The 27,665-nt window shown below is 36.4% G+C and overlaps 2 protein-coding genes across 2 annotated transcripts in view; both read left to right on the top strand.

The window, feature by feature from the left end:
* Positions 1-147: 147 nt before the first annotated feature.
* On the top strand, positions 148-5,354 carry LOC121426458. The gene is made up of 6 exons (XM_041622767.1): positions 148-1,075; positions 2,367-2,483; positions 2,891-2,953; positions 3,573-3,722; positions 4,387-4,518; positions 4,954-5,354. The coding sequence occupies exons 1-6, from the start codon at positions 701-703 to the stop codon at positions 5,137-5,139; spliced, it is 1,023 nt and encodes a 340-aa protein (XP_041478701.1). The 5' UTR covers positions 148-700; the 3' UTR covers positions 5,140-5,354.
* Positions 5,355-9,148: 3,794 nt separating this feature from the next.
* Positions 9,149-27,665, top strand: part of LOC121426947 (unconventional myosin-Id-like) — a 77,242-nt gene continuing 58,725 nt past the window's right edge. Inside the window, 2 exon segments of the mRNA XM_041623366.1 lie at positions 9,149-9,332; positions 20,203-20,411. Of these exon segments, the coding sequence (XP_041479300.1) occupies positions 9,238-9,332; positions 20,203-20,411 (304 nt within the window). The 5' untranslated portion in view covers positions 9,149-9,237.

Here is a 27,665-nt window from a genome sequence, read left to right on the forward strand (position 1 = left end):
CTCTGAAATACGACTAAAATATCTGTTTCATTTGTCAGCATTTTTTCTTGTTATTCTTCTGTGATATTTGTGTAACAAATATTTGATATATAATTTATGTACACTAAATTTAATTTAGCGCAATCCCATTCCACTACCGCTGTTGATATACTGTATGACGATGAGTTAATCATCGGAGCGGAGGAAATACCGTCATTTAATCTATAAGACAAAAAGCACAAAAATTCGTCTTTTGTTTAAAATCATCGTGCAGGCGAGATGCCCTTCTAACGACGCTCATCGTTTCGATACAAACTCAGTAGACCGTGACTATATCAATAAGCGGAGCAGTCATGGAAAATCATTTCCGTGCACACTTTGCAGGCAATTATATTATTCGGGAAGGAAAGAGAAAGAGTCATAATAATCTTTTAATTCTGTGTGAACCATGCATTAAAACTGTTTGACTTTCTTTTATTTTAAAAGAACGCCTTGTGTGACTGTCTACGAGAGAGTCAACAAGAAACTGCTATATACCGTTTACTTACAATGGTAAAATTACTAGTTTTATACCGATCTGTCTTCGCAACAAATGAATAATAACTTTTACCTTGTTTTACTGCATGCAATCAGGATTTCGGAAGTACCTTACTGGACTGACATCATACTGACGTTCATAATCCACTGGTTATTGACACAATAAGGCTACATATAAACTGAAATGGCAGAGGCGGATTTCACAACAGAGGAACACCAAGGAACGGAGCCACCACAGGCAGACGACGAGAGCGACCTCGTCAATGAAATCGACAACGAAAACGACTTGAGACGTATGAAAAGAACGTTAGAAGTAGAGGATGGCGGAAACGATATCGGCAATAAGGAGGACGATGATGATACCAGTATGGATGTTACAGATAGACTAGGCGAATTCCCACGTCAAGATGATTGTAAAACAAATGGCTTTGGTGCTATGTCGGGGGCGAATGACGGCGAAAGGCAAATGTTTGTCCATAGTTTCAGCGTGTCGACGTCGTCTTGGAGATCGTGGTCATCGAGAGTCGCTGCGACCACAAACATCGGCACCGTGATAAAGGTAAGATGATGTGCGTAGGTGTGTGTGTGTGTGTGTGTGCGTGTGTGTGTGAGGGTGTGTGCGTGCGTAGGTGAGGGTGTGCATGTGTGGGTTTTTTTCGAACGACATTGGCCCGTATTTCGAAATGAGGTTTTAATTAGACCATGGTCTAAGTCTGTGCTAAAATTATCGGGGATCCAAAAATTCACAATATAAACATTCTGTTTATATTGTATATTTATTATGCTTACTATTTTGTTTTCTTTTGCTTTCATAATGAAGGAAAATACTTCAAAATACTTCAGTTATTATTCATAGAGAGTTTGGGTGCCACATGAGTCAATAAATTGGACGTGTACTATTAGGGATTTGTGCCCCAACTGGCTCTCCATAGTTAAACCACAACTTTAAACCCGAGTTATGCATACAGGTCATACAGTTTGACCCCCCCCCCCCCTTCCAAATGCATTCAGCAAAATTTACCTGCGGAGCATCTCCCTTTTATTTACCAACGGAAAATGAGGAGATTTTTGCAAACCCATTCAAAATCCCTTTTGAAAACCGGTACAGCAAGATTGTACCAAGAGCACGAGAAGATTGTTATAAAGGAAAATAATATGTTTCCAATTCCGATACACTAATAAACTTTTTTGTCTTTTTTGTTGTTGCAGTTTTTGCGCTAAGGGGTCGAAACAGACGAATTGTAAACAAGAAATACATTTTCCGAATATTTCCGAATATTTTATAGTCTGATGGTCGTTAAATGTCAACAAAATAGTGAAGGAATTAAAATACTGGAATATTTTTGTTTGTATGGCATGAGCAACCAAGGGTGGAATCAAATTAACTACTGTTTAAATAGAAATGTGTTTGACAATATCGATGAACATGGACTTATTTTATTACGTTGGGTTGTTGGTCCACATCGAATTTGTCGTTCTCATTTATCATGACGATGATGATAATGATCATGGTGATGATGATGATGATGATGATGATGATGATAATGATGATTATGGTGGTGGTGGTCATGATGATGATGGATGATGGTGGTGATGATGATGATGATGATAGTGATGATGGTGGTGATGATGATGATGAAGATGACGTTGATAATGTTGAATTTGATGATGATGATGATGATGATGATGATGATGATGATGATGACGACGATGACCAATATTAACATTATCCTGATGGCGGATATGACACTGGAAACTACGATTCCGATGAGAAAAACAATTTTCATGAAAATTATTATGTGATATTAATGATTAATCATGATTTTCTTCTACTTTTCTACCTTTCAAAGAATATCTCCCTCCTTCATGCGCTGTGTTCTGTTCTCCTAATCTTCATGGGCATTCTCGGGGCGGTCGCCAAGAGCTACATGTCGTATCTTGTCCTAACCATCTGGAGTCCAATATTTGTAAGTAACTGATATCTGAATACGTATTTTGATTTTTTGACGCATAGGTTTTGTTTCTTTAACCAATTTGTTAAGCGCTAAGCGCCTTTCTTTTTATCCTATTCAGGGGTTCACGGGACGGTTTTAAAAGTAAGGCTGGGATGCTGAACCAAAAGAAAAGTGTGCGGAAATTCTGAAGGAGGGGGGGGGGCTGACCATGAAAAAGAGAGAGAAAAAAAAGATGATCATTCCTTTTGTACATTTCCGTGGCACCTGCAAGTAGACGGGGTTTTTCTACGTTTCTATTTCAGTCATCAAATGCAGAGAAAGGCAGAAGGAAATGCAATTTGTTGTAATTTTCATCATTTTTCATAGCTGTATTGTTTAAAATTTCGTCTCAGTTTTCTTTATTTTTTTTTCTGTGATAGGTCTTCTTTCCAACAAGTTTCACAGGGTTATCGACTTCCATAAGATTGCGAAGTAGTTCTCTCGTAAGTATTTTCAGTTCCATAATTATTTTTTTATTATTTATTGATCTCTGATATTTCATGTATATCTTAATTAAATTGATTTTTTTTATTATTTTCCATTGTTCATTTTTATCATCAATCAATAACATCCATTAATGTTATCAATTAGCTCTTGCGTTTCTCGAATCTCCTAAGAAGCACAGTATTTCCAATACCATTATCTTAGATGAACCGTACATATCAAGCTTTGTCATAAATGAGACAGAATTCGATTTAGTAAAAGTATCTTATTGATATTGACCCCCGCCCCTAATGAATCCCCGCCTTCCCGTCCTCCGAGAAGGTATCATAAATAGGTTTATTAAGCACAATATGTCACTTATCATAATTGCAGTGCTTCAGTATTATCATGAATGATGAATTTCATCATGCATTTCACCATTACATTTTATACTGTATATTCATGAATATGTTGCCATCGTCACTTTGGTTGTTTCAAATACTGTCGAGGTTAGCTTTATTATTTCCTATGAACTATAACAGTTTTCTATTACATGAAGTGGCAAGATTATATAATAAATTATGTGTGTGTCTCTCTCTCTCCCCCCCCCTTCTCTCTTCTCTCTCTGATTACATCCAGATTCAAAGATTAATCGTCTTGTCGACACTGTCGACGTTGCTTTCGTGTGGATTGTGCATGGTCTTCGCGTTCTTCATATTTCGGGACGGGCAGCTTGATACCGATTGTAGACCGTCCCCAGCCATCTTATCATCCGAGTGTCGACAGTCGGTAAGAATTCTCAAGATTCAGCCACCGTACTGGCATGACTGGAGAGACTTACTCCAGACCGACAAATTATGTTACGTTGTTGCCAATGACATAACATATATCAGTTTGGAGTCGCATTCGCTAATGTGACTGTACCGATAAGGAGAAAGTGCGTGCTGAGGACAGCATTCACAAAGAGGGTTGAATTCAACCCTCAATGACATTCAAATCTAGATCTGATGTCAAGTTGATCTCTGAATTTATTTTTTATTGTTATTTATTTTTTTTATATTAGCCATTAATCAATTTATAATTTATTTATCATTTTTATTTCTTATTAATTATTTAAATTTTATAAATTTATTTATCTATTATCTTTATTTCTTCTTTATTCTTAGATGTATTTTCTATGTTATTTATTCATTTATTTATTTGTATATTAATTCAATTAATTCACTTGAGTTCAATTATTTCTACAAAGTAATATAAATCAGCTGCAAATACTATAAGGATTTACATTTTTAAAGAAAAGAAGTATAAATAGAGCATATGGAAATGGAAATGAATCTATTTATTGATTATTTTATTCAATAAATTATATGTTTATTTATTCCACTGATAATATCACTTTATCTTAAAGATTTCCCCCTTGCGAGGTTTATTACTTTCTTTTTTTCGATGTCAGGTTTATCGTGTCCTCATTAATGCCGTGATCGTTTTCCTCTTCGTAATTGAGTTGATTGCTTCAGGTTCTTCTCTGCTCATCTGCGTCATCGTAAAAACCGGATATACAAAGACGCCCTCTGATAGACAACAGGTAATGATCGTTTGTCCGTTTGGGAGGAATGGTTTTTTTTGTTACAATGCAAAAAGAAAAAGACCCTTTGACCCGTTTTTTTTTTACTACTTTATACAATGACAGTAGAATAAACGTTTTTGCATTTTTTACTGAAAATTTCACAAATTCACCAAAGTTGTGCTCGAACTCTTTCAATTTCACCTGAAAAGATGCAAAAGCGCCCCCATGACAATCCAGATCGCTTCCCACTCTCGTGTTTTAGTTTCTTCAAAATGTTGTTATGCGTCTACTCCCCCCCCCCCCCCCCCCTGTAGAGACAATCTCCTTATGGCCATGAACAATAAAGAGCATGACACTAGTCCATGCTCATTCAGTTATATCAATATCTTTAGACATTATAATTGGATGAATTTAAAAGAATTTATGTTATTCTTCTGTTATTTTGCACTTCAGCTAATCTCAAGGACCAGTAGACCAATGTCCTACAAAAGGCTCGCAGCGCAGGACGAAAGGACTGTCGACTATTTCGAGGATCGGGCGGATTCGCTCGTAAATAACAACTCAAGCAATATGTATCAACGAAGTGTGAGTGCGCCAGCTCTTGTCAGTCTCTCTACAACTCAAACCTGCAAGAGCTAGACGATTTGCAAGACGCATCAAATACTGAATTTCTTTAATACTATAAATATAAAATGATGCAGGCATTACTCGGCAAACTGGTAAAGATGCAACGTGAGATGCAATACCTTGGATGGAATGATTGGTGATGATGAATTTAAAAAAGTACAGGAAATTTATGTGGGATTTTTTTTTCTAGCTTGAGAATACAGAGAAATTGAAGTATAGCCAATTAAGACGGTACCAGCAGTGATAGTCAATTCATTTTTGCTTTGTTTTTTTTACTATGTTGCCTATATCGTATTCCAATGCCGATTACGATGTCTGGTAGAATGCATGAACTTCAACACTTTGAAAATAATATGAATATTTCATTGCTATTATTGCAGTATATCCGTGGATAGAGATTCCGCAATTACAATTAAGGCTGTTTCTGCACTGCAAAAACTCTGCTGTTAAACAACACCACTTTAGTTTTTGTATAACAACCAAACGGGTGCTTATACAACACCAATTAGTATCAAAACAGCATCGGTTAGAAATTGGTGGGGTTTTTTTTTAATACATCTCTCGTGTAGACATATATAGATTCCGGGCTGGTGGTAAATCAACACCGGAGTTTTTGCAGTGTGGCTCTTTTATTGTTGTGTTGACCAAATTCAAGAACCGACATCAAATTTCGTTAAGTCATTTTGATATCATGAATTACTGTTCTGAATCATTTACTAGTGCACCCGGAGCATAATATGTCGGGGATGGAAAAAAAATATCAGAAACATGTACTATGCAATGATTCTTGCGATTTCTTTCTTGTTTATTATTATAAAACCAAACGCGTTGGTAATGTTATTTGAAATAAAAGCGGTTTTATCTTACTTTGGTAGTTTGTTTTCTGTTGTGATGCATTTTTATTTAGCTTGAAAAGACCAGTAAGTGACGGGGATAAAAGGCGAGATAACCCTTAATGTGAGGATGCCTCATGTTAGTTTAGATTGGGGGTATATACGGATCTTATTTGTTTTCCCCTCTGATTTCGTCTCTAAAAGGCAAGGTCAACCTGTAAAAAGATTTATGGTAAAAATAGCAGAAAATGTTTTGCAAAAAACAAAAAAACACTGGTGAATGTTTAAGGAAAATCCATCACAAATTTTAAAATTTAATTCAATTCAATTTATTTGACCAAAGCATTAAAATACAATAACATAATACACATTTATTTAAATTACAGTATCTACATTGGCACAATAAATAAAATGCTTGGCAGGAAGCAGCCAGAAAGGAAAAGACCCTTATAACGGCCGACCTTACAATATATCATAAATGTTGTAAAAGTACCTAAGACAAAATAATACAATAGAAAAACAAAACAAATGGGGGGGGCAAGAGCTAAATTAAACAAATTTTAAAAAAATAACTCACAGCACATGATAATTTATTAGCAAGAATGATTTCTTTTGATCTCTTATTAAAGGTCAAGTTCACCCCAGAAAAATGTTGATTTGAATCAATATAGAGAAAAATCAGACAAGCACAATGCTGAAAATTTCATCAAAATCCGATAAGAAAGTTATGACATTTCAAAGTTTCGCTTATTTTCAACAAAATAGTTATATGAACGAGCCAGTTACATCCAAAAAGAGAGTCGATGATGTCACTCACTCATGCACTATTTCTTTTGTTTTTTATTGCTTGCCTTACAATATTTCAATTTTTACGAATTTGACGATTAGGACCTCCTTGCCTGAAGCACAAAATGTTAAAATAATGGAATTCCACGTGTTCAGGGAGGAATGAAACTTCATTTCACATGACAATGACGAGAAAATAAAAATATTTCATATTTTATATAATAAATTACAAAAGAAATAGTGAGTGAGTGATGTCATCAACTCTCTCATTTGGATGTAACTGGCTCGTTCATATAACTACTTTGTTGAAAATAAGCGAAACTTTTAAAATGCCATAACTTTCTTATTTTACATCCGATTTGATGATGAAATTTTTAGTGTTATGCTTGTTGAATTTGTCTCTTTTTCTCTTTTTTTAGTTTTTGTTGGGGTGGACTTGTCCTTTAAATAAATTAAAAGATTGAACCTCCTTGAGTGGAGATGGTAGAGAATTCCAAATGACTGGTCCTTGATAAATGACAGATTTTTTAGAAAAAGATGTACGTATGAGGGGAGGATGAAAATCAGAAGCACTCCTAGTACTATGTTTATGAATATCACAATTTAAATTGAAATATATAAGTAATGAGTCAGGGAGAATTTTTTATGACATAGATACATGAAAATTCCAATCTGATACACATACAAATCATTGAATCGCATTATTTTGAGTGAAGAAAATAAAGATGAAGTATGGGCAAGAAATGTGGCATGGTCGATAATTCTGACTGCACGTTTTTTGTAATTTAATAATCCTATCTATGGAGGCAGCAGATGAGTTACCCCATACAATGATATTATAATATAAATATGGAAGTATAATTGAATGATATATCATCTTTAAGATGGTCATAGGAAAGTTTTTAAGTTTATACATGACACCGATATTTTTAGATAGACTATTACAAATAAGATTAACGTGATCAGTCCATTTCAATTTATTATCAATTATTACACCAAGAAATTTTAAAGAAAACACCTGGTTGATTAGAGATTTACAAATGTTTATGATAACGATATCGTCAGTATTACACTTTTTATTTGAAAAGACCATAAAACTAGTTTTCTTAATATTAATGTTAACTTATTTTCATATAACCATTGAGAAATTACATTGATTTTTTTGTTGAATCTTGACTGAAGCGTCTGTAGGTCTTTGTTTGAAAGAAAAATACTGGTATCATCAGCAAAAAGAAAGCGGCATTGTAAAGAATTAGAAACATTTGAAATATCATTATATATATAGAATAGAAATAAAAGCCGCCCAATATGGAACCCGTGCGGTACACCAAATTATGTTGAAAACAAGATGTTCATTGTTAATTGTTACCATTTGCTTCCGATTTGAAAGATAGCTTTCAAAAAGTTTTAGTGTTATTCCCCTTTATTAGAGTTGTATTTTTTTGGCGACGTCATACTGTATGCGAGCAACTTCCCCATTATGACGAGTGGATACAACTCCAAAGTGGGGGGGGGGGGGGGGGGGCAATTTTTTAAGAAAAATTTTGACAAGCCCAAAAAGAAAGGTTTTTAACCACAAATTTAGGATATTTCGTACCCGAAAAAAATTGACAAGCAAAAAAAGAAGGTTTTCAACCACAAATTATGATATTTCGAACCAGAAAAAATTGACAAGCAAAAAAGGGTCTTCAATTTCAAGGGGGGGGGCACACCTCGGTTTTTTCTTTTCAAGGGGGGGGGGGGGCACGTGTCCCCTGTGCCCCCTCCCCCAACCCTGGATCCGCACCTGGAGGTCAGGAAGAGGAGGGGGCCTGGGGAAGAGAATGGGATGAGGCGTGCATATAACTAAAAACGTTCTTTTTTTTCTTATCAGATGTTGTTTAAAATTTTCAGCGTTCTGGTCGTTGAATTTTACTTGTTTAGGCCTATCCCTATTTTTTTTTCTTTTTTTTTGAACCCGGAGTATATATGCCTACCCCTGAATTTCTGTCACCCCCCCCCCCCCCGAGCTCTCGTCAATCAGTTTTGGACTCAAACAATATATCCAAAGCGTTTGAAAAGAAAAGGCGAACAAATTTGGTCAAAATGGTCAAGTTCAGTGAAATATAACGGGTACCAATAAAAGGGCAAGGCAGCTATCGCTAGCTCGAAGCGGTTTGGAGGCGGGGCTCTGGGCCGAAGGTGGGGGCCGAGAGCCCCTCAACCTCATACTGCATGATGAGTAGGGGTTTTCCCAGGAAGAAAAAAAATCCGCAGCTGACTCCTAGAGCTCTGCTAGCTCCATGCTCCAATATGATTGTGACCAGAATGTGACTGTGCATGCAGCGCTAGCGGTTTGCACATCTAGCACTCAACTCATGCATATTGATCAGCGCCAAGCGCCAGCGCTAGTACGGTACGGGTGGCATAACAATACGAGGAGTTTTCATCGAAGGAACGAGGAACCACTTGATGAAACTACAGCTGGAATAAAAGTTGGAACTTTATCATTATGGCTCATCAGGAGAGCGCTCAATTTGGGAAAGGAGATTTTGTTCTCCTGGATGAAATTACTGAAGATGCTTTCATGGCGAATTTGAAAATGCGGTAAGTTTTAATCAAATTTATCGGTACCCGGAGACATTAATCAAACGAGGTCGGATGATCGGCTACCAGCTACCGGTTAGGGGCGGGGCATCGCTTGGTCGTTTGCCTGGTCCAGCTCTGTCGAATATTGATGCATTATTAGAGGTTATGCACGTTTTATCATCATTTAATGTAAATGGCTAAAACAAGTGAAATGGAAACTTGATAGACAATAAAAAGTGTGTGTGTGTGGATTTTTTTTTCTACTGGGCGAGTGACACTGAAAATGATGATTATGTTTTCGTTGAATGTTGTTCCTGGTATAATATACTTTAAACAAAGGTAGAGTTAGATCCGATCTCCATTTCGTCGGCCTTATGCCAAAAGGGCCTTAAAGATAAATTCCAGTTTTGGTAACGATCTCAAAATGACTTTTTACAGAATCTAATATAATGACCACCCAAGTGTCTGTTTGTATGAATAAAAAATATGTGCCAAAGGATTCTGGAAGAAATTGTGTAATTGCTGAGAAATAAGCAAAATAAGCGCGGATTCGGTCACTTCCGTCGGGTCTTTATTCCAGCATTAATAATACACTGTCCCACGTGTGCCTATCTGTGTTGGTGATCTTCAGTGTGAACACTTTTCAGCGTAGATTTCAAGATTTCACAAAGTTCAGTTTATGTAACTGTACCAGATCTAGATCCTCGATGATATACTGACAATTAAGCCTGGTTTTACAGACTTTCTCATGAAATCAGTGTTTACTGCAACTACTGGCATTTCTCTTTAAATCGATTTTAGGGGTTCTGAATATTTTATAATAAATTTAACACATTTCATGTAAAACTTAACTTAACACGTTTATCGAAATTGGCTTCAAAAGCAAAAAAACGACCACAAACTTTTGATTATTAGAGAGGCCAAAACCTTTAAACGCCATTGTCTCGGAATGGCCAAAAGCAGTTAAGGCCCTTTTGGCATAAGGCCGAAATCCCCCCAAAAAAACTATGTGCCGGAGGAAGCTTGTGGGGGGGGGGGAAGGGGACTGGGATGGAGGAAAGAGATTTTTGCTGGTGCATTTATGACCTTATGAACTTGCATCAAATTCAAATCATATCATGGGATCTGGGACAGGTTTCTTCAGAAGTTCAGTGTTTCTGAGAAGTTTTGTGAACATTTCTTTTGTAATTAATGTTCATGTCATTCATTTTTCAACTATAGAGACCAAGTATTCTCAGGTCATTCAGTATATGATATTTTTGGAAATCCCAACATGCATGTAAGTTGGAGAGAGCAATGCAAACAATATCAGTTTTGGGTGAAATAATTTCTCATTTACAGACAATTATTTCTGAGAGACAAATATTTTTATTATTGTTTTTAATCATGGGGGATCCATTATAAATCTGTAAAAGAATCAAATTGTGTACTTGCCATTTGCCATTCCATATTTTATTCACCATTGTATCTGTGTTTATATTATGTCATGATAGGCCTACTTTGTCTCTCTAAAATTAGCAAGCGAAATCATCCCATACAATCTTGTATCCAAAATCAAAATCATTAAATCCATCTCAGCCTGCATCAATTACAAATTACGTCGGGGTTTTATTTGTCCAACAACGTTGTATGAATTAGCCCTAATCCATACGTTGGTAATTGCTTTTGAAGAGTGAGCTGAAGGGGAGTTTTAACATGTGACCCTGTATGGGCCTTCTTTTACAGTCTTTCTTCCTCCTCAAAAGGGCGATGGCATGGTCGATTTGACTTGTACAATTAGAAAAGGAAGTCGCTCGAGCTATGTTTGTATTGAGGGAGTGTGTTATACCATGATGCATAATACTTGTGACAGTATGCATGTACATTTAACCCCTACATATCAGTGTAAATTGGGATCTCTCACTTTACAATCTACATGTACATGTATCTGTCCATAGGGTGTGATTTCTCCTGCACCCCCCCCCCCCCCCCTCTGCCCCTGCCTTTAACTTCAACCCCCTCCTCCTTCCCTATATTACTTCCTTCATTCCTCCATTTTCTCTTCCCTCCTCCCCTCCCCCTTTCTTCCTCACCCTCTACCCTCATCCTTCCCCTCTCCTACCCCCCCCCCCCCCCTCACATTTCACTTACAAAAAGAAATTTTATAGTGACGTGAGGAAATGTTTTTTTAAAATATTATACAGACAAGTTTTTTCAATTTTATTATTTCAAAACCAGCAATTTCACTGTTCAAGCAGTCAAGGTTAATTACTTTGAAGAAAAAAGAACCTTGAATAAAAGCATTGTCTCCCGACTGAACATCAGCCTGTCTGAACATTGCCTAATTTAATAGGATAGGAAGCTGGCTTCTCCATGACCGCCCAGACAATAAACAAGCCTCTCAGTCACAGCTGGGTTCAGCCCTCAAGAGAAAGTATGAAGACCACTTACTGCATTCTTCAGGAATGACTTCATTGTATACATGAGTCACGCCCAGTGTGTATTCTTGGCTTTCAGTTTGGGCGGTGCAAAGAGAAATTACTATTTTGGTGTGATTTTATAAGTTATGATTTTGTGGGAGCTGGGAGCAGTCCAATATTGTGAGAATTGACAAACTTTCTGAAATGAGTCATGCCATTTTATGCTGTTGGGGTCAGGAGTTCATAAAAATCGGCAATCGCTACTTTTTGTCATCATCTTCCTTGTATCCTTGTTCGATGTACACAAACTGTCTTTGTCTTTTTCACCCCCCTATGTTCTTTTTATTCTTCTGAATTTTCTGTGTCTACTCCTCTTCCACTTCCTAGCTCATCCAGCCCAGTTTTCCTTTGCTCTTCGAACTCATCCCATAAGTCACAACACGTATATTATTAATGAATATTTTCAAAGCTTTTTCATGCATTATTTTTTTTGTAAAAGTAACTTGTTTATGTCTAGATGTGACATGTGCTTGTTGTAAATTTGTGAAATAAATTTAGACATATGTCAATGTACCATCCTCTTTTTACTGTGCATGCACATGTACATGTAGGGGCAAAAAAGGGCAATTTCAGAGATGGAGAATTAAAGTGAGATTAATGACAGAAGAAGGCTGGTTCCCTCCCTCCCCCCCATCAATCAGGGTCTGTGCCTGCAGACTAATGATTACCCAAAATTCTTCAGGCATGCTTCTGAATTCACATTATTTTCTAATTGAGTCATGAATCCATTGTCATCCATTCAGAAGATTGCCTCAGGCTTGTTGTACTTGAAATCAAAAGGATACAATGAATTGTGAATCAAAACTCAAAAGCAATTTCATGAATTGGATGATAATAGCAGATAGGGGTAAATTTCATGATCCCATGATTCCATTATCCTTTCTACCACTTTTAGGTTTTCAATCAAGGTAATGGACTTTCATTGAATGGAGATGGACTGCATGAATGGAATGATTCCAAAATCAGTAGGCTTGTATTCAGACACCAACATTCATGCTTCAAATTTATGAAAGGTTAATATGCAAATACGTGCATCATAATTGTTGCAAATTTATAGAGATACATGTAGAATACATCATGTTCATGTAGGCCTACATGTGTATGAAAAGTAAAGTCCATTCAAAGTTCATTGTTTCAGGCGAACAGCCTACTGAAAACTATTTTATGGAAATCTGAATGTTGTTTGATGATAAAGGTCATCATTATAATGTACATGTACAGTGCGTCCCACAAAAAACGAAACCGAGATTTAGAGATGATTTATCATAACTTGATCACAAATACAATACCTACCATTTTAAAGCTTAGAATCTCCTCTTTCATCTGAAATTACCGGTACTTACATGTACATGTAGATTATTTTTCATTCACGCATGAGTGAGCAAAAACAATTTTAAAAGGGGATACCAAAAAGTCACTTGGCGGGCCGTATCTCGGTTTTAAAAAGAAAACCACATTTTTAAAAAAGTTCAATATCTACTCTTTAATTTGATACCTCAATTACAGAAAATGGTCAAGAAATAACAAAGTTCTGGTTATTTGATATAAGGCTTGAATTTCAATAATTTCATAAAATGAAGCGGTTTTACAGGCTAGCGTTCAAACTCACTCGACACTCCGTTTTGTTGACGATCAGCCATGCATTAAGTCTTTTGTTACCATGCGTTAGCTTCTGTGGGAAACCAGTGAGAACACGTTTATTTAATGAAATTATTGAAATGCAAGCATTGTTTCGAGGGATCATAACTTTTTTACTTCTTGACCATTTTCTGTAATTAAGGTATCAAATTAAAGAGCAGATATTGAACTTTTTAGTCATAAGATTTTCTTTTTGAAATTCAGATACCCCCGCCAAATGAGTTTTTGGCAACCTTTCTTCAAATTGTTTTTGTTCACTCATGCGTGAATGAGAAATAATCTTAGTAATTTCAGATGAAAGAGGAGATTCTAAGCTTTAAAATGGTAGGTCATTGGTCTATTGTATTTATGATTATGATAAATCATCTCCAAATCTCGGTTTCGTTTTTTCTGGGACGTACTGTATTGTAGTGTTACATGTTATCGTACATACTACATTTCAAATAGTGAAGTGAATGTACGTATGTAATCCCTTTTATAGGCATTAGGCCCTGATTGTAGTATGCAGACATTTTAAAAACATTATTTTTATAGTCTCAGTACATGTAGATCTACAAGTAGGGCATACATGTGCAGGCTTTTGGCCAGCAGAATTTTGAAGTATTTCGGCCAACAAAACATTTTAGGCTCTCGGGGGGTCGTTCAGATCCGAAGCTAAAGAAATTACTTGCCGAGAATGTCACACAGTGCAACAGGCCAAGGCATATAGCCTATACAGTGTACATTAATAGGCCTACACTGTGCAGCTGTGTGAGCAATTTTTCTGGGTGTTATTAATCAGACTGAGGGGGGGGGGGGGGCTGAACCAAATCTTGGTATTCAGTTTTGTGTCAGGTATATTTTTGATGGACCAAAATGAAAACATGTAAATGCAAAATCTAGCACAGTATATATCGGCCTTCATGTACAAATGTAGTTCTTCATACTAACATACATGTACAGTGTACTACAGTGTTGGCTTAAAATGTAGGCAGCACTACCACTACCAGCCAAGGTTAGGAGTTTCATGTAAACAGGATATCCTTCAATACAATGTGCTGTGCATTCCTTACTTATGGTGATTTGAAAAAAAATAGGGCATCCCACTTCCCATTCAGATTAAAATATTGTCTGGCCAAAATTTATAGGACACAAAAATTTGGGCCTGCCAAAACAGAGCACAGGGCCTACTGTGTGATCTTGGATTTTGGTCGACAACCCAATACCTTTCCCAGCCAAAATTTTGATTTTTTTTTTGCTCAAAATGCTTTCAATAAATCATTTTTTTTTGGCTGGTCAAAAATCATTTTGGTCATTATGCTCAGCCAAAAGATTTGGTAGGAAAGGAGTGACAGCACAACCTGTGCATGTATAAAGTTGAATAATCCTCTTTCCTATGTATTAAGAATGGTTTTGAATCTATGAAATACATTGTAAAAGTGCTTTGTAATGTAAACCTTAATTGTTTTGAGAGATAGGAGTGCAAGCAGGAAATACTTCAACTCCGGAAAGAAATGACAGGATGAATTGCACAAAAGGATGTGAGACCTCCAAAAAAAACGATTTTGAGTAGTCCATGTACTGTTTGATCATCAGTGAATTGCATGGCTTGGGGGAATTATTTTGCTTGAATTTATCAATTAAATTCAGGGAGCAGCCGGACCTCTGACGATCATCCTACTGTTGTTAATTTGAAAAAGAGTTATTTGTGCAAATAACTCTTTTTTCAAATAAACAATGTAGTAGGAAGATCGTCAGAGGTCCGGCTGCTCCCTGAATTTATCTCGGAAAGACTGCACAGTCTTTCTGAAATAAATTCAGGGAGCGGCCTATCTGTTCCTCCTTGTTATGTACATTTATTTAAACAAAAAAGTTAGCCAAATCTTTTGTGTTAGTGTAAAGGGAAGACATGATTGCTCTGGGGGCCATTTCATGAAGCTGTTCGTAAGACATGTAAGAGCGACTTCAAGAACGACTGGTGAACCTTTCTTACGTGCGTAACCATCACCAATACATCTACCACAAGAAAGGATCACCAGTCATTCTTAAAGTCCCTCTTAACTTTATACGAACAGCTTTATTGAAACGCCCATCTGGTCTAGTTCATCTTGCAGGCTACACTTGTACATGAACTTGAAGCAACCAAATAAAATGTTTAGTTACTGAAATAATTTTTTCGCAGTCACAATGACATCAATTATTCCTGTAATTTGTGAAACATAACAGGAATTAAATTGACCAGGGGGCCATTTCATAAAGCTGTTCGTATTTAAAGTAAAGAGCGATTTTAAGAACGACTGGTGAACCTTTCTTACGCGGGTAACCATCGCCAATGAATATACCATTTACCAGGTCACTCTTAAAGTCGCTAACTTTATACAGACAACTTTATGAAAAACCCACTGGTGCATGTAACACAAAGCTTAATAGCGGTCGATCATTGGCTCTTTGAAGTTACATGTACATTTCTATGATTGATAGTTTTGATTGGGTGTGTATTCAGATCAAACACAAAATCAGCCCCAGGAACCATTTATAAGAGCACATACGGGGCCGCCCAGGTTGTTAAACGTTAAACGCTAGTGAGCTTTCATCAAATTGACATTTATTGCATGGCAAAGACAAAAGTAAATAATGTTTTGTGGTCCTACGGAGGTAATGTGTACATAGTGGGTTCATGATTGCTTTGAATAAACGAAAAAATGCAAATTACTGTCTGAGCTCAGTATTGGCTTGAATTCAGCATGGACCCACATGTACTAGTAGGTCCATGATCTCAGCCACTTAAAAGAGAAAATTGTTTTGAACCCTATAAAAGTGAGTGCTAATAAGCCAGTTCGTAGTTCCTTTCTGCGCATGATCAGAAGAAGGTCATTTGTACTATTAATGAGATAAGCACCAACTTTGATGTCTTGATTATTCATATATTCTTTCTAATTGTTTTCATTTACATCCACAAAAAGCAACAATGCTTCCACGAACCACTGGTATTTCACAGTTTGTCAAGTACATTGTGCAACATGCTAAGATATGCATTCAAAGATTGGATGCAACAAATGCCTTCATTAAGTGTTCATTTGTGTGCTATTCTAGTCACCTGGTTTATTCAATTTCTTCATCCTGCTATGTAAGGCAAGCTTACGTAATATCTTGCTTTGAAATCTGCCTATCATGATGAAAAAAATGAAAGGTCATTTGACCAAAATTGTCCATGAAGTAACTACGAACTGGTCTATTTGTGCTGTCATTGCTCTGGCCAAGCTGTCAGATCATACAGCTTACTACATGTATTTTCTCTTCACAATCAAATCATTGTAGTATAGTCACAGAGTATAAAAATTACCATATAACCTTTTTAATTATCAAGGTATTGTTATACAAATTTTACAGATTTGTATTACCATGGACCTACACATGTACATGTACTAACACATGGTATTACAATGTACTAGACTTGGTATCTCCTTTTTTGTCTACATCATGTAGAGTTAATAGGAAGTTGATTTTATTAAAAGCAAAGCAATACTTTCTCTTTCTGTTTCTGATTGGCCTCGCTTCTTGAGAAGTTTTTTTTCTTATAAATGTAATTAAAAACTAGAAAGGTATACAAATTGTAGTAGATCATAAAGTTTCAAGTTGAGCGTTAATAAATATTATGTACTGTATAATTGTGAAGGTTTATTTATGACCCTATTCTGTGTGATTTAATAGGCAATGGAAAGTCAACAGCAGTGTACAGTGATGCAAAAGTTGTTGGAAATGGAATGCATTACTATGCTGAATAAGACATTAATCATCGTACAGTACTTAACTCTTTCTTTGTCTTTTTTTTTAAATCACTTCCTTTTGAAAGCCACTGATTCTTCTTGATCAATATATTATTGAGTGGTGATGTTATTTCCCTTTTCTTCTGACACGTACATGTGAATATATTTATGTCACCTTTTGTGATTGTGCCTTTTGTGGCTATATATGTACAGTATTGTTATGAATTAATAGAGGAGGCACAGTGAATTGTGCTGGAGAGGTTCATGGACATACTATGTAGTCTTGACTGTCTTGTATCTTTCCACCTCAAATTCTCTATTTACAGTTGATCCCTGTAGAAGAAGAAAGAAGAGGAGGAGGGGTTGGAGTAATGAAGAAGAAGAATAAGGAGAAGAAGAAGGAGGGAGGAGGGGGAGGAGGAGGAGGAGGAGAAGAAGAAGAAGAAGAAGAAGAAGAAGAGAAGAAGGAGAAGAAATAGGAGGAGGAGAAGAGGAGGAAGGAGAAGAAGAAGAAGGAGGAGAAGAAGAAGAAGATGATGATGATGATGATGAAGAAGAAGAAGGAGGAAGAGGAGGAGAAGAAGAAGAAATAAGAAGAAGAAGGAAGAGGAGGAGAAGAAAAAGGAAGGAGGAGAAGAAGAAGGAAGGAAGGAGGAGGGGGAGGAGGAGGAGGAGGAGAAGAAGATGATGATGAAGAAGGAGAAGTAGAAGGAAGGAGAAGAAGAGGAAGAATAAGAACAAGAAGAAAGGAAGAAGAAGGAGAGAAGAAGGTGAAGGAGGAGTCTGGTAGGGGGAGAAGAAGACAAGAATGAGGAGAAGAAGGAGGACGGAAAGAAGCATTGCATGGATGAGGTCTGAGAAATAGACTACAATGTTCACTATTGTGGAGACTTCAATGACTTGGTCCAGCAGGGGGTTCCCCAAAATTGTATGTGAGTCATTCAGCTGGAAGGGGGTTTCCCCCCATTTACCTGCTGTGACATATAAAACACAGAAATCCCTCAACCAACTTTATTTCTTTCAAAAATCCTATTAAAACCTTTTTAATATTCCATCTGCTTTCCAATTTTTTCCTCATTTTTCCATGAAGGTTTATTCATGTAAATGCCACAATGGGAATGCATTTTGATGGGCCTAATGTACATGTATGAGGTCTTATTGTATTTAGAGTCTTCACTTTAATTCAGGAAGCTACATGAAACTTGAAATAAAATGCTTAGTTTCTTGGTAATGTATTACTGAGTACTTTGTATCGGCATGAGTGCTGTAGTAGTACTGTACATAATGATACATACATGTACCTGTACATGTAATAAAGCCCTTGATTTTTTTCTTTTTTCTGTTGGTCATGTAGGAAAGAGAAAAACACAAAGTTCTGTTAAAAGGATGTAGCAGAGCTATACAAGGGGACTAGAACATTGTTGTTTTAATAGAAGTTTGTTGAGTTTGTAATTCATGTATCGTCAATGACGTTGACCAGTAATTCTTTGACACATGTACATGTACAGTGTAAATGTAAAGTACAATGAAAAATTTTCTTTATTACTTTATTTAATTCAACGATGCTATAGGACTATCCTTTGTCATCGATCAATGTGAAATAAACTGTACATTTATGCTCTTGGTTTCAAGTACATGTACATGTAGTTGCACGTGACATCGTGGCAAGAATTTCTTTGCAATTCACCCGTTTCATATGGTATTGTACATAAAATACTCGAGATCAAAAATGCGGAAAAGGATACGCATGTACAGTGCAGTGACTGACCTACAAAGGTTTGTGGCCGATCCCATCCATTTACGGTGGCAGGGAAGCCTACACGTAAATTGTTATCTGGACGAAGAAATCCAATATAGAAATTTCAAACTCATCTACTGTGTGTGTGATGAACTTAATATGCATCAGTGCTATGATCTCGGTAAACATAGCAGGGGTGTTTTCCCACGTTTCCCTATTGTCAATAATTAGCTTTGTTTTTTAATAAAGTTGTTTGTCTGTATTAATGGTATCAGTGAGACATACATGTAAATTGAATTTGGCATTGCTAATTAATCCATTATGCACTATTGCCGACATCCTTGTCATGGTGATATCATTTTGTGCTCGCACCAATGTAATTATACAGATGTTTTTATTACAGGTATCCTTTTGTTTTTACTCAAGATTATTAAAACAGAACGTTGATAAATTGTGGACATGTATGTTTTATTTGAATCACACTGACATACACTAGTGTACAGGATAATGAAGTTTTAGAATTATTTTAATTACAATGCAAATTTGTGTGTTTTTAGGCAAAGTTCATCATCAATTTATAATTATTTTTACTTTAAATTAATTTGATTTCATATTTTGGGGGCAAAATGATTTTTTCTACAATTTTCATTGACGAAACGATACCATGTACAGGTGTACATGTAGAATAAACCAATCAAAGAAAAGCAATCTTGAAAATATTCTGTCAACTTCAGTATCCAACTCCAAGGTCTTTTTACACACACATACGTCTTTAAATATGATAAAGACATGAGAACAACATTGTTAGTCCAGGTATGGATCTTCATTCTTGTCATAGTGTTTTACATGGTGGATGCATAAGAAATGTGTGGATGCGAAATTATCGCATTACAGTAGTTCAGACTGGGGTAAGTTGAGCCAGCCAACATGGGACAAGTTAAGCCTTGGTAATTCTTATGGTAATGTGTATAAAAAAATCTAAAAAGCCATCTATGTGCAGGCAGAAAGGAGCAGATTTTACATAACTCTTCTTTTCCTTTTAGAGGATGTTGGTATTATCCCTCGGATAGGATGTTAAATGGAGGCCCCGTGTAGAGGATAGTCAACACCTTTACACATTAAGAACCCAGTATTAGGAGTAAGAGTAGGGGGAAACCCCGGTGTAGTGGTCCACCGGCCCTTCCCCCATCAGTTATATCGGGAGGAGAGACTTCAGTTCGCTTTTCGCCTCCCAGATAGATGATGCCAAAACAAAGAACAGAATATTGATCTAATCTCTGTGAACCCCTCCTCTTCCCCCATCTCAGATTCCAAAAGGGGCGCATCTACACATACATCGGAGAAGTAGTGGTATCCATAAACCCATACAGAACTGTCAACATTTACGGAGATGAGCAGGTTAATGACTATAGAGGGCGGGAGATCTACGAACGGCCCCCTCATATATTCGCCATTGCAGACGCAGCGTACAAGTCAATGAAGAGGAGAGCCAGGGACACATGTATTGTTATATCAGGTATTGTATTGTACAGTATTCATTAATTATTTGAAAATAAGACATTGAACCCACAGAGTTTATATAAAGAAAACAAAAAGGAAAAAAAATTATATTTGACAAATTCTTAGGGAGAAAATTTTAAAATTGAAAAAAAAAAACATTAAAATCAACAAGCAAAATATTTATCAAATTTGGATGTATTTTTTTAAAAATAGAGTTCTGATGCAGAAGTATACAGTTAGGGCATTGGGGAGTATTCAATTTTCGGGGAACTTTGTGAGCTTTTAAAATTATTTTCATATGTAGGAAGAATTTAAAAGTGGAACATTGAATTGGAGCATTGTGGCCCAGTGGATTAGTCTTCGGACTTTGAAACAGAGGGTCGTGGGTTCGAATCCCAGCCATGGCGTAATTTCCTTCAGCAAGATACTGATCCACAATGTGCTGCACTCAACCCAGGTGAGGTAAATGGGAACCGGTAGGAAGTAATTCCTTAAAAAGCTGTGTGCGCTATGAACGCCTAGCTTAGCCGGGTAATATAGGAGCGCCTTGAGCACCTAACAAGGTGGATATGTGCGCAATATAAATATCCTATATTATTATTATTATTATTATAGAATTGATGTCCTGCTCTGAACCACTATTAAAATTTCCACTTTCAGAACTCTACCTGTTTGCCATTTACTGAGTGCAATAAAAGATGAATGCTACATATCGAAAACCTACAGTCGTCCTCAAAATTATTCATACCCTTGTTGATATTTGTGATTTTTCATGTTTGTGATGAAATGAATGCAATTTTATCAAGTTTCTCTAAGATTTATGTGTGACCTACCAGTGAAAGAATAACAACAATGCACAATTCAAGATATTTCTCTTTTCAGGGGTATTTTATTCATAGATATTCAACAATGTCATGTTCAAAATTATTCATACCCTAGGTTTTCTGAGTCCAATGTCTTTCATTAATAGTCAATAGCATAGCCTTTGTTCTTTACGACTGCTTCTACATGTAGATGATTCCTGTAAGTGTCCACAAGCTTCCTGCACGTCTCCTGCGGGATGTTGGCCCATTCTTCCTTGGCGTAGGCCTCAAGCTGGGTCAGGTTGGTCGGGTTCCTAGCCATCACTGACTTTCAGGTCTCGCCACAAGTTCTCGATCGGATTCAGGTCAGGACTCTGACTTGGCCATTCTAGGACGTTGACATCATGGTCCTTGAACCATTTCCTCACAAGCTTGGCGGTATGCTTTGGGTCATTGTCTTGTTGGAACTTCCAGTTGGGGCCAAGCTGGAGTTTTTCGGCAGATTCCTTCAAGTTATCATCAAGGATCTGGATGTAATCCTCCTTTTTCATGATTCCTTTGACTCTAGCGAGGTTCCCTGTGCCACTGGAAGAGAAACATCCCCATAGCATTATGTGCCCACCACCATGCTTGACAGTTGGCACGGTGTTGTTTGGACTGTATGCTTCCCCTTTCTTCCTCCAGACGTATTCAACATCCATATGGCCAAATAACTCTAACTTCGTCTCATCAGACCACAGAATGGTTGACCAAAAGCTTGGATTTTTCTTCAGATGACCTCTAGCAAAGGCCAGTCGAGCCTTCCGGTGTTTCTTCCTGAGCAACGGTGTCTCCCGAGGCCTGCGTCCATGGAGACCTCCTTTGTGCAAGACTCGCTCGATGGTGGACCGGGACACCTTCGTCCCTGCCCGGTCAAGCGTTTCAAGTAGGGCCTTGATTGTGGTCGGGGGTTGTTGTTGACCTCTCTGCAGATTTTCCTGGCAAGTTTAGGGGACACCTTGCACTTCCTGCCACGCCCACTAAGGTTCTTCACAGTGTTGTACCTCTTGTGCTTCTTGATTCCGCTCTGGACTGTTGCCACAGGGACATCATACTGCTTTGAAATGGCCTTGTAACCTTTTCCCTCAATGTGGGCATTCTACGTTGGACATACGTTGCCGTAGGTCCTCACTGAGCTCCTTCTTCTTGGCCATGATTATCAGAGACTGAGAATATCCAGAATGCTTTCCTCTATTTATACCCTTTAAGAAAGATGCTATTTTCCATCATTGTTCAATGGCTTGTTTAACAAAGAGGGTATTTAATTCATTGGAACATCTTGAAATAACTATAGAACAAAGAATAGCACATTCCCAGACAGTAAAAATAATGCGCATTGTCATAAAAGGACATTTTTGTTAAGGTATTGGCAAGGGTATGAATAATTCTGAACAAGTGCAAAAAATAACTTTCGACCCTATCTATTATTATGCTAATGAAGACTTGCCAGCTCATATGTCAAATCATGCATAGCAACAAGCAGACAAAAGATACAAAGAAAGCTACATCATAATAGCTTTTACAAGTAAAGAATCTACCAAAGAATGTTTTTCCACAAGGGGTATGAATAATTTTGAGGACAACTGTATGTAGTACACTGTAACTAATACCCTTTTCTCAAGATGGTTTCTAAACCCCGGACTATTGTTAACCTTACATACATAACTCCGTACTATACTTTTTCGTGTTCGCACTAGCCAACTCTTCTGCCTAACCCAGACAAGCATGGGACAGCTCTTATCTCTGATTGGACAACACAGCTCCATTGTGCCTACATGGAGCACTGCATGCTTTTGTAGGCTTCCACTGCAAGATAAAATAAAAAGACTTTTAAAACTCAATCATGTTCAGTGTCACATTCTCAATGCTGAGGGTAATAGGTTGTATTCTCAGAGCTGATCGCGTTTCCAAACATACCCTTTTCGGCGTTTAAATTTTCCTCCGAATCGCGATCCGAAAGACGTTGTATGACCGGGAATGGGGGGACATTGAACACACCCTTTGTTTGTCATTATATAGCCACGTTTTACGTTTCCAATCATGATTCATGTTGCTGTTTAAATTTGAAGAACACACCCTTCCGTGTATAAATAGTACAAACCTTTGTCTTGTCATTGATGGGCAATTATTCATTTGTTACCTGCATTATTTGATAATATTTTGGACTTCACAATCATTTTCAACCTCTTTATATCATACAAAGTGTATACCCAATAATGATTCTTAGAATTCTTATCTAGAGTCCATAAATTTCAGACTTTACTCACTGATACAGACTTTAATTCTTTTATAGTTTCATTTTCTTTATTTATTTTCAACAGTTTATAACAATTAACAAACAATATTTATCTTGGGTTACACTTAATAAAGAAAAATGCCAGTAGTTGCAGTAAACACTGATTTCATGAGAAAGTATGTACAGTATGTAAAACCAGGCTTAATTGTCAGTATATCATTGAGGATCTAGATCTGGTACAGTTACATAAACTGAACTTTGTGAAATCTTGAAATCTACGCTGAAAAATGTTCACACTGAAGATCACCAACACAGATAAGCGCACGTGGGACAGTGTATTATTATTGCTTTGAATGTCGGCCCGACGCTTGACCCGATTCCTGTACTTCTTTGCTGATTTCTCAGCAATTACACAATTTTTTCCAGAATCCTTTCACTTTGGTGGTCATTTCATTGGATTCTGTACGAACTCATTTTGATACTTACCACAACTGACATTTACCTTTAATACATGTAATACCTTTTAACGGAATAACTTTGTTGTGTTTCTTTTATATTCAGCATGCCAAATTATAATTTTTAAATTTGCAGGTAAAAACGCACTATCCATGTTGGCACAAAGCATTGTATTTAAAAAATGTTTGATGAATTTGTAGGCTAGTCCCTTCAATAAAATTTTCAAGTACAACTGTACATGTTTTAAAACATGGCTTTAGAATTGAAATAAAACATTTTTTTATTTTTGTTTTGAAAACAACAAACACTAATTTAAAAAAAAATAGGTTTAAATGATATCAGAATCCACATAGTCACAAAGAAGGCACTTCATAAGACTGAGTTGGTCAAAATAATTAGCAGGTTCTATAAATATCAATAAACGTATGGAATAAACTCTCACATTTTTATTCATGACCACCGGTATTAATCAGCAATGTGTGCATCGCTGCACCTGTTTGTTTTGTAGGCTGGTGTCGGTATTGATCAAATTAAACAGAATCAAGGACAAATAGGCTTTATTAGACCCCATCCACACTAGGGGAAATCTATTATACACTAGAGAGTATCGTCACAGAGAATTGTAAATTCATGTTACTGTCACTTTTTTAGTGTCAACCCCTACAAATTGACCTTTGAATCTACTCACATAAACAATAATACGTGTGGTAATAGGGATCAGTGTACTTTTGGATTTATTTCTAATTTTGACTTAAGAAATAGTCTAGAATAGATACATATTCAAATATCCTAGCTTTACATTTAAATCCATAAAGTTTAAATCTAAATCTAATATTGAAATTTAGAGTGTACTACTTGTACGTTTATGTGTTGTCAAATGGACGTCATGAAAGCTTGCGCACAATGAGCCCCGCCCTTTCATTGTGTAATTTCAATTTCAGTGTTGTCCTTTTGGTGATGGTGCTTGGCCAATTTTAAATCGATAGAGCACCAAATATGAAATAAAGCTGATCACCAGATGATTCTCATTACACGGGCCATGGAACGGTTTTGAAAGTGGGGGGTCATATTTACATTATTTGTATACGACTGGTTCTGCGGCCCCTGCAATACATGTAGATGTCCAGCTATTGATAATATAAATATTGTATGCATTTAAAATAAAATGGTAGTGTGAATGAGGGGCAGGTAAGAATCAAGGACAAATAGTCTTTATTAGTCCCAATCAAGGACAAATTTGTATGGAAATCCATCCAAAAGGATATTAGTCTGTGGATTCGTAGACTCCTATGGAAGAATAACAAAATATAGTATTATAATATTTTTACTATATTAAACACAATAGTGATTATGAATATTGCCCATTTTAAATTCTAAATTTAGTTTTAGTGTTGTGTTTCTCTGAATTAAAGCACATTTGCACCTGCAATGTAGAGGTACTGGGCTCAATTTCAAAAATTTTCAAAAGCTAGTAGTAGGCCCTACAGTACATGTATGTCAAATAGATGAATAATTAGAAGTATTCTTCAGTGGAATTTGCTGGTTTGATGAGATTATGACAAATTTTGAAACTTTTTAGAACTTTATTCTTATCTGGCAATGGCAGAGACATTATTGACTGCTCTTTTGTTTCTTCTTCTTCATGAATTCATATTGACTCTGAGCCTTTGAAGTGACTTTGAACCTTTAAAGTGACTTTGAACCTTTAAAAATGTAGAAAATTAACTATTTATGACCATAGTTAGCATAGCCTTCACTACGGAGTTTAACTCATTGCCCACACAGTACAATTTCTCTGGCTCAGTTGTGATGGGAAGAAGCAAAATTTGACTGAATGGTTCATAATTTTTGCAGACTATGCTAATCACAATTGAAAGCAGGGTTTCTGAGTGTATACTACATGTACGTGACGTAGTATTAATTTTGGAAGCCAATTAAATCAACGAGGCAGGGTTCACTACCCGATTTACGTACAAAGTCAGTATTTGATGCTGTAATTCTGCACAATGTACTGTTTATACTGTAGGCTTACAATGAACTTGTACCACTCTAATTTTTTTTTTCATTTAAATTTATTTTTTAAACAAAACTGATAGATATGAAGTTTCATTACACTGATCTACCACAGTGTTTGATAACACTAGGAATGGATGGATGGATGGATGGGTGGGTCGTTCGTTGGGTGGATGGGTGGGTGGGTGGATGGATGGATGGATTTATGGATGGATGTAGGCTATTGTAGATGAACAGCATTGTTTGAATATTAAAAGGCACTTCTCCCAAAATGAGTCTGCCTCAATCCAATATTGACCCATTGAATTTGACCAATGCCTTCTTGATTTGACAAGGGAAGAAGGGCCAAGGCTACAGGAAATGAGACAGGAATACATGCTAGAGCATGGTGTTACCATGGATCCTAGTAGGGTCCATGGTGTTACCATGGTAGAATTGTCAACTTTTGTCTACTTTCCATTTGATCTTCTGGTCTAATCTTTGTAATTGTCTAATTGGCATTTGGCACAATTTTTTGTTGGGGATTGTCTAATTTCCATTTCATTAACATTTCATCTATTAGATAAACCACCTCCATGTAGTCTGAATAGAATTGAGATGAACTATCCTGAATTTATTTTTACAAAGTGCAAAATGATATTAGGCAAAGTGGAAATGAGATGGTCCAGGCATTACACTGTTCTCATTTAAATAGCTTGGTGTTAAAATCCAATTGAGATTAATAACATTTCATTTAATTGCAACCTACATGTGGGCCTGTTTCAAAATTGGTAACCATCATGCTTATTTTTGAAAATTGTTTTTAAACGATGTTTTCTCATTTTTTATTGATGATTCATATCTCCTCTTTCATGAAGTATAAGTATCCATTCAATTTTTACAACTTTTCTTGAATTTTTCGCAAATTTTATAACGTGATGCAAATTTGAAAGCATGTCGGACGGAATTCTTTCTCTGAAATTAAATGGTCCTAGGTAACACATAATATCTTTGTTTTGAAACTGCATGTTTATAAATATTAACATATATATCAATCATCCTTTTTATACATTAACTGGAATCATATATGTAGAAATGAATGATTCCTGCAATTTTAGAAAAGGTAACTCAAAATTTTCTGTCCGACATGCAAAAAATTTCCAAGAAGTTTTCCCTCAGAAAAACCATTGACAATTTTATAGATTTTTCCCAGCCAAGTATCAATGAATTGATTGTAGTCTTAGAATGAATGATGATTTTTAAAATTTACCTGCACCTAAGTAGGAAAAAATAAGGATAACTTTTTTTTCCATCCGACATGAAAGTGGCATGTCGGACGGAATCTATTGAGATAGCACAGATTACACTTCTGTTCTGCAGCTTTCAGTGTACAATAACCTCATATATTACAGTTCAGATTCTGGACACACACAATACAAACTTACACACAATTAAACAGTACTTAGGTATGGTCTTTTCCTGCAATCTAATTGGTCAGAAGTGATGTACACTTTCAATATGTAAAGCACATGGCTTGGGACCTTCCTCTTGCTTTCACCTTTCCAGTATGGTAGTGGATCGTATTACCGAACACTTTTCATGAATTTGATCATATCAAACACATTATTCCAATAAAATTCACCAAACTTTCACCATAAATACACAAATACCTACAAAATATAAACATGCAGAAATTTTGCCGAAATTGTTTTTCATTTTTACGACATCAGCTTCCAATCGGACC

The sequence above is a fragment of the Lytechinus variegatus genome, chromosome 13 (genome assembly GCF_018143015.1).
Source record: "Lytechinus variegatus isolate NC3 chromosome 13, Lvar_3.0, whole genome shotgun sequence".
Taxonomy (NCBI): domain Eukaryota; kingdom Metazoa; phylum Echinodermata; class Echinoidea; order Temnopleuroida; family Toxopneustidae; genus Lytechinus; species Lytechinus variegatus.

What these genes read in the sequence shown, in the direction of transcription:
- LOC121426458 (XM_041622767.1), top strand. Translation starts at nt 701, where the DNA reads ATGGCAGAGGCGGATTTCACAACAGAGGAACACCAAGGAACGGAGCCA. An exon ending in ACATCGGCACCGTGATAAAG is followed by an intron (nt 1,076 to 2,366) that starts GTAAGATGATGT and finishes TACCTTTCAAAG; the next exon opens with AATATCTCCCTCCTTCATGC. An exon ending in GATTGCGAAGTAGTTCTCTC is followed by an intron (nt 2,954 to 3,572) that starts GTAAGTATTTTC and finishes GATTACATCCAG; the next exon opens with ATTCAAAGATTAATCGTCTT.